General features: G+C 47.9%; 1 protein-coding gene across 1 annotated transcript in view; it reads left to right on the top strand.

Annotated features, from left to right (window-relative positions):
- Window positions 1–308: 308 nt before the first annotated feature.
- Window positions 309–19,860, top strand: part of KIAA2013 (KIAA2013 ortholog) — a 40,675-nt gene continuing 21,123 nt past the window's right edge. Inside the window, exons 1-2 of the mRNA XM_068263468.1 lie at window positions 309–523; window positions 16,804–17,868. Coding sequence (XP_068119569.1) covers window positions 16,920–17,868 — 949 coding nt within the window. The 5' untranslated portion in view covers window positions 309–523; window positions 16,804–16,919. The remainder of the gene's footprint in view (window positions 524–16,803; window positions 17,869–19,860) is intronic.

Consider the following 19,860-nt stretch of genomic DNA (forward strand, 5'->3'; position numbering starts at 1 on the left):
CGACATCCATGCTCCGCCCCCCTTGGCTCCTCCCAGCGGCAGGTCGCAGCCCGGATCCTTCCTCTGCGGAATCCCAGTGCGGGCTAAGCGCCTCCCTCTCCTCTGGCTCTTCACTCCTGGATGGAAAGTGTCTCTGCTGCAGTGGAAACTCCTCGTCCAGACACACCGCACACTGTGATACACACAACTCCAGAGACACTGCGCTGCCATGTCACACCACGGGAGGGCAGCACTGCACAAACACAGCCTGATTCTGCTGCCGTCACTGTGCGGAATGAGGAAGTGCTGTCTGCGCATGTCTGCCATGGCGGGGCAGCATTGAGGCAGCACGATCACACATTACAGGCCCGACGTCACGTGACTCCCAGACAGCTCCTTGACTTCCGGGTCCGGCAGTGACGGGGCACTAGGGTGACGTCATCACTGGTCGCCTCGCTAAACAGGAGTTCCCTTCCCGGAGCGCAGAGTGAGCTGACATCTCTCCGCGGTGCAGCGGCCCGTACCCCGGAGCCGAGGAAGGACGGTGAGCGGGAGGAGGGGAGATGTATGGAGGGGGCTGATAGGGGAGGAGCAAGCTGCCAGCTCCTACCCCTCCCGTGTGCTCCCAGCGTCTGTCATGAACTGACTGATGTGTGGTGACCTGTGCTTCACCTGCTGTCTGCTGCACATAGTCACCTCTGCTGCTTACACTAACCTCTGCTGCATATAGTCACCCCTGATGCTTACACTAACCTCTACTGCACATAGTCACCTCTGCTGCTTACACTAACCTCTACTGCATATAGTCACCCCTGCTGCTTACACTAACCTCTACTGCACATAGTCACCCCTGCTGCTTACACTAACCTCTACTGCATATAGTCACCCCTGCTGCTTACACTAACCTCTACTGCATATAGTCACCCCTGCTGCTTACACTAACCTCTACTGCACATAGTCACCCCTGCTGCTTACACTAACCTCTACTGCATATAGTCACCCCTGCTGCTTACACTAACCTCTACTGCATATAGTCACCCCTGCTGCTTACACTAACCTCTACTGCATATAGTCACCCCTGCTGCTTACACTAACCTCTACTGCATATAGTCACCCCTGCTGCTTACACTAACCTCTACTGCATATAGTCACCCCTGCTGCTTACACTAACCTCTACTGCACATAGTCACCCCTGCTGCTTACACTAACCTCTACTGCATATAGTCACCCCTGCTGCTTACACTAACCTCTACTGCATATAGTCACCCCTGCTGCTTACACTAACCTCTACTGCACATAGTCACCCCTGCTGCTTACACTAACCTCTACTGCACATAGTCACCCCTGCTGCTTACACTAACCTCTACTGCATATAGTCACCCCTGCTGCTTACACTAACCTCTACTGCACATAGTCACCCCTGCTGCTCACACTAACCTCTACTGCATATAGTCACCCCTGCTGCTTACACTAACCTCTACTGCATATAGTCACCCCTGCTGCTTACACTAACCTCTACTGCATATAGTCACCCCTGCTGCTTACACTAACCTCTACTGCACATAGTCACCCCTGCTGCTTACACTAACCTCTACTGCATATAGTCACCCCTGCTGCTTACACTAACCTCTACTGCATATAGTCACCCCTGCTGCTTACACTAACCTCTACTGCATATAGTCACCCCTGCTGCTTACACTAACCTCTACTGCACATAGTCACCTCTGCTGCTTACACTAACCTCTGCTGCATATAGTCACCCCTGCTGCTTACACTAACCTCTACTGCATATAGTCACCCCTGCTGCTTACACTAACCTCTACTGCATATAGTCACCCCTGCTGCTTACACTAACCTCTGCTGCATATATAGTAACCCCTGCTGCTTACACTAACCTCTACTGCATATAGTCACCCCTGCTGCTTACACTAACCTCTACTGCATATAGTCACCCCTGCTGCTTACACTAACCTCTACTGCACATAGTCACCCCTGCTGCTTACACTAACCTCTACTGCACATAGTCACCTCTGCTGCTTACACTAACCTCTGCTGCATATAGTCACCCCTGATGCTTACACTAACCTCTACTGCATATAGTAACCCCTGCTGCTTACACTAACCTCTACTGCATATAGTCACCCCTTACACTAACCTCTACTGCATATAGTCACCCCTTACACTAACCTCTACTGCATATAGTCACCCCTTACACTAACCTCTACTGCATATAGTCACCTCTGCTGCTTACACTAACCTCTACTGCATATAGTCACCTCTGCTGCTTACACTAACCTCTGCTGCATATAGTCACCCCTGCTGCTTACACTAACCTCTACTGCACATAGTCACCCCTGCTGCTTACACTAACCTCTACTGCACATATAGTCACCTCTGCTGCTTACACTAACCTCTACTGCACATAGTCACCCCTGCTGCTTACACTAACCTCTACTGCACATAGTCACCCCTGCTGCTTACACTAACCTCTACTGCACATAGTCACCCCTGCTGCTTACACTAACCTCTACTGCATATAGTCACCCCTTCTGCTTACACTAACCTCTACTGCATATAGTAACCCCTGCTGCTTACGCTAACCTTTACTGCATGTAGTCACCCCTGCTGCTTACACTAACCTCTACTGCATATAGTCACCCCTGCTGCTTACACTAACCTCTACTGCATATAGTCACCTCTGCTGCTTACACTAACCTCTACTGCATATAGTCACCTCTGCTGCTTACACTAACCTCTGCTGCATATAGTCACCCCTGCTGCTTACACTAACCTCTACTGCACATAGTCACCCCTGCTGCTTACACTAACCTCTACTGCACATATAGTCACCTCTGCTGCTTACACTAACCTCTACTGCACATAGTCACCCCTGCTGCTTACACTAACCTCTACTGCACATAGTCACCCCTGCTGCTTACACTAACCTCTACTGCATATAGTCACCCCTTCTGCTTACACTAACCTCTACTGCATATAGTAACCCCTGCTGCTTACGCTAACCTCTACTGCATGTAGTCACCCCTGCTGCTTACACTAACCTCTACTGCATATAGTCACCCCTGCTGCTTACACTAACCTCTACTGCATATAGTCACCCCTGCTGCTTACACTAACCTCTACTGCATATAGTCACCCCTGCTGCTTACACTAACCTCTACTGCACATAGTCACCCCTGCTGCTTACACTAACCTCTACTGCACATAGTCACCTCTGCTGCTTACACTAACCTCTGCTGCATATAGTCACCCCTGATGCTTACACTAACCTCTACTGCACATAGTCACCCCTGCTGCTTACACTAACCTCTACTGCATATAGTCACCCCTGCTGCTTACACTAACCTCTGCTGCATATAGTAACCCCTGCTGCTTACACTAACCTCTACTGCATATAGTCACCCCTGCTGCTTACACTAACCTCTACTGCATATAGTCACCCCTGCTGCTTACACTAACCTCTACTGCATATAGTCACCCCTGCTGCTTACACTAACCTCTACTGCATGTAGTCACCCCTGCTGCTTACACTAACCTCTGCTGCATATAGTCACCCCTGCTGCTTACACTAACCTCTACTGCATATAGTCACCCCTGCTGCTTACACTAACCTCTGCTGCATATAGTCACCCCTGCTGCTTACACTAACCTCTGCTGCATATAGTCACCCCTGCTGCTTACACTAACCTCTACTGCATATACTCGCCCCTGCTGCTTACACTAACCTCTACTGCATATAGTAACCCCTGCTGCTTACACTAACCTCTACTGCATATAGTCACCCCTTACACTAACCTCTACTGCATATAGTCACCCCTTACACTAACCTCTACTGCATATAGTCACCCCTTACACTAACCTCTACTGCATATAGTCACCTCTGCTGCTTACACTAACCTCTACTGCATATAGTCACCTCTGCTGCTTACACTAACCTCTGCTGCATATAGTCACCCCTGCTGCTTACACTAACCTCTACTGCACATAGTCACCCCTGCTGCTTACACTAACCTCTACTGCACATATAGTCACCTCTGCTGCTTACACTAACCTCTACTGCACATAGTCACCCCTGCTGCTTACACTAACCTCTACTGCACATAGTCACCCCTGCTGCTTACACTAACCTCTACTGCATATAGTCACCCCTTCTGCTTACACTAACCTCTACTGCATATAGTAACCCCTGCTGCTTACGCTAACCTCTACTGCATGTAGTCACCCCTGCTGCTTACACTAACCTCTACTGCATATAGTCACCCCTGCTGCTTACACTAACCTCTACTGCACATAGTCACCCCTGCTGCTTACACTAACCTCTACTGCATATAGTCACCCCTGCTGCTTACACTAACCTCTACTGCATATAGTAACCCCTGCTGCTTACGCTAACCTCTACTGCATGTAGTCACCCCTGCTGCTTACACTAACCTCTACTGCACATATAGTCACCTCTGCTGCTTACACTAACCTCTACTGCACATAGTCACCCCTGCTGCTTACACTAACCTCTACTGCATATAGTCACCCCTGCTGCTTACACTAACCTCTACTGCATATAGTAACCCCTGCTGCTTACACTAACCTCTACTGCATATAGTCACCCCTGCTGCTTACACTAACCTCTACTGCATATAGTAACCCCTGCTGCTTACGCTAACCTCTACTGCATGTAGTCACCCCTGCTGCCTACACTAACCTCGACTGCACATAGTCACCCCTGCTGCTTACACTAACCTCTACTGCACATAGTCACCCCTGCTGCTTACACTAACCTCTACTGCACATAGTCACCCCTGCTGCTTACACTAACCTCTACTGCATATATAGTCACCTTTGCTGCTTACACTAACCTCTACTGCATATAGTCACCCCTGCTGCTTACACTAACCTCTACTGCATATAGTCACCCCTGCTGCTTACACTAACCTCTACTGCATATAGTCACCCCTGCTGCTTACACTAACCTCTACTGCACATAGTCACCCCTGCTGCTTACACTAACCTCTACTGCATATAAGTAACCCCTGCTGCTTACGCTAACCTCTACTGCATGTAGTCACCCCTGCTGCTTACACTAACCTCTACTGCATATAGTCACCGCTGCTGCTTACACTAACCTCTACTGCATATAGTCACCGCTGCTGCTTACACTAACCTCTACTGCACATAGTCACCCCTGCTGCTTACACTAACCTCTACTGCATATAGTCACCCCTTACACTAACCTCTACTGCATATAGTCACCTCTGCTGCTTACACTAACCTCTACTGCATATAGTCACCTCTGCTGCTTACACTAACCTCTGCTGCATATAGTCACCCCTGCTGCTTACACTAACCTCTACTGCACATAGTCACCCCTGCTGCTTACACTAACCTCTACTGCACATATAGTCACCTCTGCTGCTTACACTAACCTCTACTGCACATAGTCACCCCTGCTGCTTACACTAACCTCTACTGCACATAGTCACCCCTGCTGCTTACACTAACCTCTACTGCATATAGTCACCCCTTCTGCTTACACTAACCTCTACTGCATATAGTAACCCCTGCTGCTTACGCTAACCTCTACTGCATGTAGTCACCCCTGCTGCTTACACTAACCTCTACTGCATATAGTCACCCCTGCTGCTTACACTAACCTCTACTGCACATAGTCACCCCTGCTGCTTACACTAACCTCTACTGCATATAGTCACCCCTGCTGCTTACACTAACCTCTACTGCATATAGTAACCCCTGCTGCTTACGCTAACCTCTACTGCATGTAGTCACCCCTGCTGCTTACACTAACCTCTACTGCACATATAGTCACCTCTGCTGCTTACACTAACCTCTACTGCACATAGTCACCCCTGCTGCTTACACTAACCTCTACTGCATATAGTCACCCCTGCTGCTTACACTAACCTCTACTGCATATAGTAACCCCTGCTGCTTACACTAACCTCTACTGCATATAGTCACCCCTGCTGCTTACACTAACCTCTACTGCATATAGTAACCCCTGCTGCTTACGCTAACCTCTACTGCATGTAGTCACCCCTGCTGCCTACACTAACCTCGACTGCACATAGTCACCCCTGCTGCTTACACTAACCTCTACTGCACATAGTCACCCCTGCTGCTTACACTAACCTCTACTGCACATAGTCACCCCTGCTGCTTACACTAACCTCTACTGCATATATAGTCACCTTTGCTGCTTACACTAACCTCTACTGCATATAGTCACCCCTGCTGCTTACACTAACCTCTACTGCATATAGTCACCCCTGCTGCTTACACTAACCTCTACTGCATATAGTCACCCCTGCTGCTTACACTAACCTCTACTGCACATAGTCACCCCTGCTGCTTACACTAACCTCTACTGCATATAAGTAACCCCTGCTGCTTACGCTAACCTCTACTGCATGTAGTCACCCCTGCTGCTTACACTAACCTCTACTGCATATAGTCACCGCTGCTGCTTACACTAACCTCTACTGCATATAGTCACCGCTGCTGCTTACACTAACCTCTACTGCACATAGTCACCCCTGCTGCTTACACTAACCTCTACTGCACATAGTCACCCCTGCTGCTTACACTAACCTCTACTGCATATAGTCACCCCTGCTGCCTACACTAACCTCTACTGCATATAGTCACCCCTGCTGCTTACACTAACCTCTACTGCATGTAGTCACCCCTGCTGCTTACACTAACCTCTACTGCATATAGTCACCCCTGCTGCTTACACTAACCTCTACTGCACATATAGTCACCCCTGCTGCTTACACTAACCTCTACTGCACATAGTCACCTCTGCTGCTTACACTAACCTCTACTGCACATAGTCACCTCTGCTGCTTACACTAACCTCTACTGCACATAGTCACCCCTGCTGCTTACACTAACCTCTACTGCATATAGTCACCCCTGCTGCTTACACTAACCTCTACTGCATATAGTCACCCCTGCTGCTTACACTAACCTCTACTGCATATAGTCACCCCTGCTGCTTACACTAACCTCTACTGCACATAGTCACCCCTGCTGCTTACACTAACCTCTACTGCATATATAGTCACCCCTGCTGCTTACACTAACCTCTACTGCATATAGTCACCCCTGCTGCTTACACTAACCTCTACTGCATATAGTCACTCCTGCTGCTTACACTAACCTCTACTGCACATAGTCACCCCTGCTGCTTACACTAACCTCTACTGCATATATAGTCACCCCTGCTGCTTACACTAACCTCTACTGCATATAGTCACCCCTTACACTAACCTCTACTGCATATAGTCACCCCTTACACTAACCTCTACTGCATATAGTCACCCCTTACACTAACCTCTACTGCATATAGTCACCTCTGCTGCTTACACTAACCTCTACTGCATATAGTCACCTCTGCTGCTTACACTAACCTCTGCTGCATATAGTCACCCCTGCTGCTTACACTAACCTCTACTGCACATAGTCACCCCTGCTGCTTACACTAACCTCTACTGCACATATAGTCACCTCTGCTGCTTACACTAACCTCTACTGCACATAGTCACCCCTGCTGCTTACACTAACCTCTACTGCACATAGTCACCCCTGCTGCTTACACTAACCTCTACTGCATATAGTCACCCCTTCTGCTTACACTAACCTCTACTGCATATAGTAACCCCTGCTGCTTACGCTAACCTCTACTGCATGTAGTCACCCCTGCTGCTTACACTAACCTCTACTGCATATAGTCACCCCTGCTGCTTACACTAACCTCTACTGCACATAGTCACCCCTGCTGCTTACACTAACCTCTACTGCATATAGTCACCCCTGCTGCTTACACTAACCTCTACTGCATATAGTAACCCCTGCTGCTTACGCTAACCTCTACTGCATGTAGTCACCCCTGCTGCTTACACTAACCTCTACTGCACATATAGTCACCTCTGCTGCTTACACTAACCTCTACTGCACATAGTCACCCCTGCTGCTTACACTAACCTCTACTGCATATAGTCACCCCTGCTGCTTACACTAACCTCTACTGCATATAGTAACCCCTGCTGCTTACACTAACCTCTTCTGCATATAGTCACCCCTGCTGCTTACACTAACCTCTACTGCATATAGTAACCCCTGCTGCTTACGCTAACCTCTACTGCATGTAGTCACCCCTGCTGCCTACACTAACCTCGACTGCACATAGTCACCCCTGCTGCTTACACTAACCTCTACTGCACATAGTCACCCCTGCTGCTTACACTAACCTCTACTGCACATAGTCACCCCTGCTGCTTACACTAACCTCTACTGCATATATAGTCACCTTTGCTGCTTACACTAACCTCTACTGCATATAGTCACCCCTGCTGCTTACACTAACCTCTACTGCATATAGTCACCCCTGCTGCTTACACTAACCTCTACTGCATATAGTCACCCCTGCTGCTTACACTAACCTCTACTGCACATAGTCACCCCTGCTGCTTACACTAACCTCTACTGCATATAAGTAACCCCTGCTGCTTACGCTAACCTCTACTGCATGTAGTCACCCCTGCTGCTTACACTAACCTCTACTGCATATAGTCACCGCTGCTGCTTACACTAACCTCTACTGCATATAGTCACCGCTGCTGCTTACACTAACCTCTACTGCACATAGTCACCCCTGCTGCTTACACTAACCTCTACTGCATATAGTCACCCCTTACACTAACCTCTACTGCATATAGTCACCTCTGCTGCTTACACTAACCTCTACTGCATATAGTCACCTCTGCTGCTTACACTAACCTCTGCTGCATATAGTCACCCCTGCTGCTTACACTAACCTCTACTGCACATAGTCACCCCTGCTGCTTACACTAACCTCTACTGCACATATAGTCACCTCTGCTGCTTACACTAACCTCTACTGCACATAGTCACCCCTGCTGCTTACACTAACCTCTACTGCACATAGTCACCCCTGCTGCTTACACTAACCTCTACTGCATATAGTCACCCCTTCTGCTTACACTAACCTCTACTGCATATAGTAACCCCTGCTGCTTACGCTAACCTCTACTGCATGTAGTCACCCCTGCTGCTTACACTAACCTCTACTGCATATAGTCACCCCTGCTGCTTACACTAACCTCTACTGCATATAGTCACCCCTGCTGCTTACACTAACCTCTACTGCATATAGTAACCCCTGCTGCTTACGCTAACCTCTACTGCATGTAGTCACCCCTGCTGCTTACACTAACCTCTACTGCATATAGTCACTCCTGCTGCTTACACTAACCTCTACTGCACATAGTCACCCCTGCTGCTTACACTAACCTCTACTGCATATATAGTCACCCCTGCTGCTTACACTAACCTCTACTGCATATAGTCACCCCTTACACTAACCTCTACTGCATATAGTCACCCCTTACACTAACCTCTACTGCATATAGTCACCCCTTACACTAACCTCTACTGCATATAGTCACCTCTGCTGCTTACACTAACCTCTACTGCATATAGTCACCTCTGCTGCTTACACTAACCTCTGCTGCATATAGTCACCCCTGCTGCTTACACTAACCTCTACTGCACATAGTCACCCCTGCTGCTTACACTAACCTCTACTGCACATATAGTCACCTCTGCTGCTTACACTAACCTCTACTGCACATAGTCACCCCTGCTGCTTACACTAACCTCTACTGCACATAGTCACCCCTGCTGCTTACACTAACCTCTACTGCATATAGTCACCCCTTCTGCTTACACTAACCTCTACTGCATATAGTAACCCCTGCTGCTTACGCTAACCTCTACTGCATGTAGTCACCCCTGCTGCTTACACTAACCTCTACTGCATATAGTCACCCCTGCTGCTTACACTAACCTCTACTGCACATAGTCACCCCTGCTGCTTACACTAACCTCTACTGCATATAGTCACCCCTGCTGCTTACACTAACCTCTACTGCATATAGTAACCCCTGCTGCTTACGCTAACCTCTACTGCATGTAGTCACCCCTGCTGCTTACACTAACCTCTACTGCACATATAGTCACCTCTGCTGCTTACACTAACCTCTACTGCACATAGTCACCCCTGCTGCTTACACTAACCTCTACTGCATATAGTCACCCCTGCTGCTTACACTAACCTCTACTGCATATAGTAACCCCTGCTGCTTACACTAACCTCTACTGCATATAGTCACCCCTGCTGCTTACACTAACCTCTACTGCATATAGTAACCCCTGCTGCTTACGCTAACCTCTACTGCATGTAGTCACCCCTGCTGCCTACACTAACCTCGACTGCACATAGTCACCCCTGCTGCTTACACTAACCTCTACTGCACATAGTCACCCCTGCTGCTTACACTAACCTCTACTGCACATAGTCACCCCTGCTGCTTACACTAACCTCTACTGCATATATAGTCACCTTTGCTGCTTACACTAACCTCTACTGCATATAGTCACCCCTGCTGCTTACACTAACCTCTACTGCATATAGTCACCCCTGCTGCTTACACTAACCTCTACTGCATATAGTCACCCCTGCTGCTTACACTAACCTCTACTGCACATAGTCACCCCTGCTGCTTACACTAACCTCTACTGCATATAAGTAACCCCTGCTGCTTACGCTAACCTCTACTGCATGTAGTCACCCCTGCTGCTTACACTAACCTCTACTGCATATAGTCACCGCTGCTGCTTACACTAACCTCTACTGCATATAGTCACCGCTGCTGCTTACACTAACCTCTACTGCACATAGTCACCCCTGCTGCTTACACTAACCTCTACTGCACATAGTCACCCCTGCTGCTTACACTAACCTCTACTGCATATAGTCACCCCTGCTGCCTACACTAACCTCTACTGCATATAGTCACCCCTGCTGCTTACACTAACCTCTACTGCATGTAGTCACCCCTGCTGCTTACACTAACCTCTACTGCATATAGTCACCCCTGCTGCTTACACTAACCTCTACTGCACATATAGTCACCCCTGCTGCTTACACTAACCTCTACTGCACATAGTCACCTCTGCTGCTTACACTAACCTCTACTGCACATAGTCACCCCTGCTGCTTACACTAACCTCTACTGCATATAGTCACCCCTGCTGCTTACACTAACCTCTACTGCATATAGTCACCCCTGCTGCTTACACTAACCTCTACTGCATATAGTCACCCCTGCTGCTTACACTAACCTCTACTGCACATAGTCACCCCTGCTGCTTACACTAACCTCTACTGCATATATAGTCACCCCTGCTGCTTACACTAACCTCTACTGCATATAGTCACCCCTGCTGCTTACACTAACCTCTACTGCATATAGTCACCCCTGCTGCTTACACTAACCTCTACTGCACATAGTCACCCCTGCTGCTTACACTAACCTCTACTGCATATATAGTCACCCCTGCTGCTTACACTAACCTCTACTGCATATATAGTCACCCCTGCTGCTTACACTAACCTCTACTGCATATATAGTCACCCCTGCTGCTTACACTAACCTCTACTGCATATAGTCACCCCTGCTGCTTACACTAACCTCTACTGCATATAGTCACCCCTGCTGCTTACACTAACCTCTACTGCATATATAGTCACCCCTGCTGCTTACACTAACCTCTACTGCATATAGTCACCCCTGCTGCTTACACTAACCTCTACTGCACATAGTCACCCCTGCTGCTTACACTAACCTCTACTGCATATAGTCACCTCTGCTGCTTACACTAACCTCTACTGCATATAGTCACCCCTGCTGCTTACGCTAATCTCTGCTGCATATAGTCACCCCTGCTGCTTACACTAACCTCTACTGCATATAGTCACCCCTGCTGCTTACGCTCACCTCTGCTGCTTTACGCTCACCTCTGCTGCTTTACGCTCACCTCTGCTGCTTTACGCTCACCTCTGTTGCTTTACGCTCACCTCTGCTGCTTTACGCTCACCTCTGCTGCTTTACGCTCACCTCTGCTGCTTTACGCTCACCTCTGCTGCTTTACGCTCACCTCTGCTGCTTTACGCTCACCTCTGCTGCTTTACGCTCACCTCTGCTGCTTTACGCTCACCTCTGCTGCTTTACGCTCACCTCTGCTGCTTTACGCTCACCTCTGCTGCTTTACGCTGCTTTACGCTCACCTCTGCTGCTTTACGCTGCTTTACGCTCACCTCTGCTGCTTTACGCTCACCTCTGCTGCTTTCACCTCTGCTGCTTTGCGCTCACCTCTGCTGCTTTGCGCTCACCTCTGCTGCTTTGCGCTCACCTCTGCTGCTTTACGCTCACCTCTGCTGCTTTACGCTCACCTCTGCTGCTTTACGCTCACCTCTGCTGCTTTACGCTCACCTCTGCTGCTTTACGCTCACCTCTGCTGCTTTACGCTCACCTCTGCTGCTTTACGCTCACCTCTGCTGCTTTACGCTCACCTCTGCTGCTTTACGCTCACCTCTGCTGCTTTACGCTCACCTCTGCTGCTTTACGCTCACCTCTGCTGCTTTACGCTCACCTCTGCTGCTTACACTAACCTCTACTGCATATAGTCACCCCTGCTGCTTACGCTTAACCCTGCTGCTTGCGCTCAACCCTGCTGCTTGCGCTCAACCCTGCTGCTTGCGCTCAACCCTGCTGCTTACGCTCAACCCTGCTGTTACCGCCAGTAAGGTTAAATTATGGTTTTTATTATTTAGTGGGAAAAAAAAACTCAAAACCTACATGGCCCTGTGTGAAAAAGAAATTGCCCCCTGAACCTAATAACTGGTTGGGCCATCCTTAGCAGCAATAACTGCAATCAAGCATTTGCGATAACTTGCAACGAGTCCTTAACAACGCTCTGGAGGAATTTTGGCCCACTCATCTTTGCAGAATTGTTGTAATTCAGCTTTATTTGAGGGTTTTTTGTTTTTTTTAGCATGAACCGCCTTTTTAAGGTCATGCCACAACATCTCAATAGGATTTGGGTCAGGACTTTGACTAGGCCACTCCAAAGTCTTCATTTTGTTCTTCTTCAGCCATTCAGAGGTGGATTTGCTGGTGTGTTTTGGGTCATTGTCCTGCTGCAGCACCCAAGATCGCTTCAGCTTGAGTTGACGAACAGATGGCCGGACATTCTCCTTCAGGATTTTTTGGTAGACAGTAGAATTCATGGTTCCATCTATCACAGCAAGGCTTCCAGGTCCTGAAGCAGCAAAACAACCCCAGACCATCACACTACCACCACCATATTTTACTGTTGGTATGATGTTCTTTTGCTGAAATGCTGTGTTACTTCTACGCCAGATGTAACAGGACACGCACCTTCCAAAAAGTTCAACTTTTGTCTCGTCGGTCCACAAGGTATTTTCCCAAAAGTCTTGGCAATCATTGAGATGTTTTTTTAGCAAAATTGAGACGAGCCTTAATGTTCTTTTTGCTTAAAAGTGGTTTGCGCCTTGGATATCTGCCATGCAGGCCGTTTTTGCCCAGTCTCTTTCTTATGGTGGAGTCGTGAACACTGACCTTAAAGGGAAGGTTCAAGCAAAATAAAAAGAATGAGTTTCACTTACCTGGGGCTTCTACCAGCCCCATGCAGCCATCCTGTGCCCTCGTAGTCACTAACTGCTGCTCCAGTCCCCCGCTGGCATACATTTTTACGCATTACTGTTTCAATGCGTACATTTTTACGCATTGAACCAGTAATGCGTAAACATGTATGTGTTAATGTTCCTGCACTAGCGGGAATGCGTAAAAATGTACGCAATGCGAGGTCGGCAAGCTGCCAGCGGGGGACTGGAGCAGCAGTGAGTGACTACGAGGGCACAGGATGGCTGCATGGGGCTGGTTTTTTATTTTGCTTGAACCTTCCCTTTAATTGAGGCAAGTGAGGCCTGCAGTTCTTTAGATGTTGTCCTGGGGTCTTTTGTAGCCTCTCAGATGAGTTTTCTCTGCGCTTTTGGGGTAATTTTGGTCGGCCGGCCACTCCTGGGAAGGTTCATCACTGTTCCATGTTTTTGCCATTTGTGGATAATGGGTCTCCCTGTGGTTCGATGAAGTCCCAAAGCTTTAGAAATGGCTTTATAACCTTTACCAGACTGTAGGATCTCAGTTACAGTACTTTTGTTCTTATTTGTTCTTGAATTTCTTTGGATCTTGGCATGATGTCTAGCTTTTGAGGTGCTTTTGGTCTACTGCTCTGTGTCAGATAGCTCCTATTTAAGTGATTTCTTGATTGAAACAGGTGTGGCAGTAATCAGGCCTGGGGGTGACTACAGAAATTGAACTCAGGTGTGATAAACCACAGTTAAGTTATTTTTTTAACAAGGGGGGCAATCACTTTTTCACACAGGGCCATGTAGATTTGGAGTTTTTTTTCTCACTAAATAATAAAAACCATCATTTAAAACTGCATTTTGTGTTCAATTATGTTATCTTTGACTAGTTAACGGTTTTTGATGAGCAGAAACATTTAAGTGTGACAAACATGGCAAAGAATAAGAAATCAGGAAGGGGGCAAATAGTTTTTCACACCACTGTATATAATATATAGTCTTGTCACTAACTGTCCCTCGAAGAAGCTCACAATCTAGTCCCTACCATGGTCACATGTCTATATTGTGTAGTGTATGCATTGTAGTCTCGGGCCAATTTAGGGGGGAAGCCAATTAACTTATCTGTATGTTTTTGGGATGTGGGAGGAAACCGGAGTGCCTGGAGGAAACCCAAGCAGATACAAACTCCTTGCAGATGTTGACCTGGCTGGGATTTGAACAGAGGACCCGGCACTGCAAGGCGAGAGTACTAACCACTACGTCACCGTGCTGCCCACAAATTGTTAAAATCGTTCAGGCCTAGCCTCTACCTTTTCTATATGTGATATAAAGATGGCCAGGGACATTTTCTGTGTGTGGACAGCTGTATGCACCGGACCCAGCCATGCCCAGCTGATACAGGGTTCCAGTGACTCTTATTAAAGTGGACCTGAACTCAGAACTCCTTTCTGTCTACACAACAGTATAATAACCTTTAAACCAGGGGTCTCAAACTCAATTTACCTGGGGGCCGCAGGAGGCAAAGTCAGGATGAGGCTGGGCCGCATAAGGGATTTTACAATCGCGGCACATCACGCCTCTGCCCGCCCATCTCACTCTTCCTTCACAGAGAGGGGCGGGGAGAGGCGGCGATTGACGTCAGGAGGGGCAGAGCTGAAGCTGAAAGCTCTGCCCCTTCCAGGAAATGCCGACAATGCCGACGGATTGCCTCCCGGGTGATTTGGGGGCTCTGCAGCCCTTATTTAGCGGCGGGGATGCGGCGGATTACTTGGGAGCACTGAAGCGAACTATAAGGAAGCTTTTGCCGGCGAGGGCCACAAAATATTGTATCGAGGGCCGCAAATGGCCCCCGGGCCGCGAGTTTGAGACCCCTGCTTTAAACAAAAAACATTTCTTTGTTACAGCTGATACAAATCCTAAAATAAATCTGCACAGTTTCTACTTCCTGACTCATGGAAATGGACATTGTTTACAGCCTGTGCTTTCAAATGGGCTTATCTGCCTCCGCGGGGAGTATCAAATTACAACTTGTGATAAGACACAAATGAGGAGCAGCTGCTGCTGGAGTATGACACGCCCCTTCATTAAGCTGCTAGGGGAGTGTGACACGCCCCTGTCCTATCAGCTGCTGCTGGAGTATGTCACGCCCCTTCATTAAGCTGCTAGGGGAGTGTGACACGCCCCTGTCCTCCTGTCAGCTGCTGCTGGAGTATGACACACGCCCCTTCATTATTCTGCTAGTGGATTGTGACACGCCCCCGTCCTATCAGTTGCTGCAGGAGTATAACACGCCCCTTCATTAAGCTGCTGGTGGAGTGTAAAATGCTCCCTTCCAAGTTTCGCCAACCTTTCACATTATTTTTTACTGACAATGATAAATTAAGCATGGTCACATAACAGACCGTGGGCGTGGTCAAGGGTGGGGCCAAATATACATGACCTTAGCAGTGGTGTAAAATGTCTGCCGGGGAGGTTTGAGCTCTGCCATATTGTTTTCTCCCAAAAATAGATGTAATCTGAAGGCATTTCACCAAAAATGCACATAATCTGGCAGTGGTTTCTCTAAAATACAGATAATGTGGCAGTGGTTCCCCCAAAATAGAAGTAATCTGGCAGCAGCTATTCCCCCAATATACAATTAATCTGGCAGTGGTTCCTCAACACCCGCGTAATCTGGCAGCGGATCACCCAAAATACACGTATCACCAAAAATACATGTAATCTGGCAGCAGTGGTTCCCCCAAAATACACATAATCTGGCAGCAGCGGTTCCCCCAACATACACATAATCAGGAAGCTGTTCCCCCAAAATATACTTAATGTGGCAGCAGCGGTTCCCCAAAAATACAGATAATCTGGCAGCAGTTCCCCCAAAATACGTGCCCCCAGTATAGGTAGCCAGGTCTTTAGGTGTCCCCAGTGGAAGTAACCAGGTCTATAGGTGGCTCCAGTATAAGTAACCAGGTTTATAGGTGTCCCCAGTCTAGGTAGCCAGATCTAACTTTTGGCTAGGATTATACTTTCTAATATTCTGAGACTAGTTAGGCATGTTTTTCAGACCTGCTTCAAGTGCAGCAATACAATTTCTTAAATGTCAAAAATTGTTTCTTGCCTAAAACAGGTTGGAGAAGGTGCGGGTGTGTGAAAGGTTTTCGGATGATTGAGTGTTACAGTAATAGTATGACTTGAGAGAAGTATGTAGGTGACCTGTATTGTTTAGTAAATACACTGAGATATTTGCTTTGTGTCAGCAGCTTCTACAGCCCTTCCTTCCAACAATGACTCGTTGTACAAGGAGAGGTGCCATCAGACCTTGAAGGCTGAAACCACACACAACTTCCATATTAATCATCTTAAGCCAGCACCGCAGATGTGGCTACAGCAACGACTTAAAGGACTGCCAGGACTGCTGTCTAGCAGCTGGGCAAGAAGGGTCTTGGCTGCCTTGGGGTTCCTCGTGATCATCTACTGGTATATTTCTTCTGGACCCAGATTGTTGTGGTACTCTGGCCAGCCTCGAGGTGCACCTGCAGCTTGTCTGCAGACACAGACTAAACAATGGAAATCGCTATCAGATAAAGGAGACCTGATGATTATCTCCTTTCCTGGAGAAGAGGCAAAACTACAAGGCCCAGCTGTGGTTGGTAATGGATATAATCTTATCGACGTCAGCAAAAATAATCTGTGGGTATCCTCTTCAACTGGACCTTTTCGATTGACAGACTATCCACCACTGACACTGGTAAAGCACTCAGGAACATCAGCAGAAGTCCATGCCTCTGCTGCTGTCCTTCAGGAAGGCTTGATACGAACAGTTCGTTGTTTACAAATAGAGGCCTCAGACTCTGCTCGAGATTGTGTTACTGTGCGTGAAGACTACTTTGCCCACAGAAGCCGACCTCACTTGTATATTCAAAGTATCCATGTCGCCAATCCTAGTGAAAGGGTGGTGGCTTTTGACATTATTTCTCCGAAGCCTCTTGCCGGTGCCAAGTTTTCCACCAGTGTGGAGAAGGCCCAGGATAGGCAGTTCCTCCTGTCCTCTGGACGGGTAGCTTCAGAAGATGGAAAGAGTATGCTGGTAGTGGTGGCCACAAAGAAGATTCTCAGCAGAGTGCAAGTCAGCCCAAAATCTGAATACAGTGAGACAGCTCTGTCCGTTGTTTATACATCTGAGCCGATTGATTCTGGAAAATTGGACGAGACGTTTAGTAAACTGCGGGAGGCTGCCAAGAAGGAAATGTTGGATGTGATGCGGATGAGGGCCGAGGACTTGCTGAGCGAACATCAGAAGATATGGTTAGATCTGTTTGTCTCAGGTAAGGCATGACTTGTATAATGCTTGCTCTATGCTTTCACCCTATACACATCCTCCATTGGCAAGGTTATCTCCTCCATGGGTTTTAATTATCATCTGTATGCAGATGACACCCAGATTTACCTCCACACCCCTGACATATCTACCACTACCATGGACAAGGTCTCCTCCTGGATGTCCGCTAGGTTCCTGAAACTAAACCTAGACAAAACGAAAATTATGATCTTCCCACCCCGGACATCCATAAACCTCCCAGATGTGCATGTCACTGTTAACCACACTACCATTCACCCTACCTCTCAAGCCCGCTGTCTGGGTGTCACCCTGGACTCCGCACTCTTCTTCACTCCCCACATCCAAAACCTCACAAAGTCCTGCAACGTCCACCTTCGTAACATCTGTAAGATTCGCCCTTTCCTGACCTCTGCCACCACCAAACTCCTCATCCATACCCTCATAATTTCCCGCCTTGACTACTGCAATGCCCTGCTGTCTGGTCTCCCTATGACCCGAACAGCGCCACTGCAGTCCATCATGAATGCAGCAGCTTGAATTATCCACTGCTTCCATCGCTCCACCACGGCGGATCCCCTTCTTCAATCCCTCCACTGGCTTCCTATCCAGTCCAGAATCAGATTCAAGATACTGTGTCTGACCTACAAATATGTCCACAAAACCTGTCCAACCTACGTTTCCGATCTTACTCAGAGGTACACACTTAGCCGCTCACTCCGCTCTTCCAATGATCTTCGCCTAACGGCCCCCCGCATCACCCAGTCCCATGCACGCCTCCAGGACTTCTCAAGAGCTGCTCCAACACTATGGAACTCCCTACCACCACCCATTAGGGCAGCCCCCTCCTTCAACATCTTCAAGAAAGCCCTCAAAACTGACCTTTTCACTCTGGCCTACTACCCCCTCACAAGTGCTCTAAACCCACAGCTGAACTCTGGTCCCCTACCTTCCGTGTCCCTACCTCTCCCTCTAGATTGTAAGCCTTTGGGCAGGATCCTCCTCTTGTGTCCTACCTGATCATGCACCTCCATTACTGTGAACCCATGCTATGCATCTGAGTGAACCTAACTTGCCTAATCTCCATGCTCCCCTCCAGTGACTAAGTATTACCTTGTACTCATACTGTGCTGCATGATCTGGTCTTTCTTGTATTCCTGTATTGTCATATTGCTGTATGTCATCCCTAAATATTGTCTGTAACCCTATTTATTGTCCAGTGCTGTCTAATATGTTGGCGCTTTATAAATACAATAAATAAATAAATATGCTGTTATACTAATCCTCATGTTATAAACACAGCTGATCAAGCGTTCGGAATGCATCACATGCGATTGCACCCCACCTGCATTTGTATCCATTGTGCTTCTCATTCCAATCGCTACAGTGGTCAGCGTTATGTTTTAATCAGCAGTGCGATGTTGCAACGCAGTGCAGCACATAAGTGAGAATGTCATCCTATGCACTTCTGCATATCGCACACCATACGTGTTTCCCAAATGACCACAGCAAGGTTTATAGTGTGACAGAGCCTGTACGGTTATTCTTTAACATCTGATAGTGGCCAGACACGTTTCATTATGGTCAATAAAAATATTGAATCTCAAGAAAATCTAATGACAAATTATGGATCTGTTTATATTTGAAATATTGCTAGTCATCAAAGCTTACATAGATGAAGAAAGTTGTGCCAAAATCAATTGAGTGAGTTTTACAGAGCAGATGGATCCCTTATTGACTTAGTTAGTAATGGAAGCGTCTGAGGTATGTGCAGTTCAAGGCATGGCGGTACGTGGGTGGTGGTGCTGGAGGGGGGGGGGGTATAATGGTGGGGTGGTGGACTCCTTATATATAGAGAAGGCATGAGGGTGGTGCTGGAGGGGGTATGATGGTGGTGTGAGGTGGTGGACTCCTTACATATAGAGAAGGCATGGGAGTACGTGGGTGGTGCTGGAGCGGGTATGATGGTGGTGAGGGGCAG

The sequence above is a fragment of the Hyperolius riggenbachi genome, chromosome 12 (genome assembly GCF_040937935.1).
Source record: "Hyperolius riggenbachi isolate aHypRig1 chromosome 12, aHypRig1.pri, whole genome shotgun sequence".
NCBI lineage: Eukaryota > Metazoa > Chordata > Amphibia > Anura > Hyperoliidae > Hyperolius > Hyperolius riggenbachi.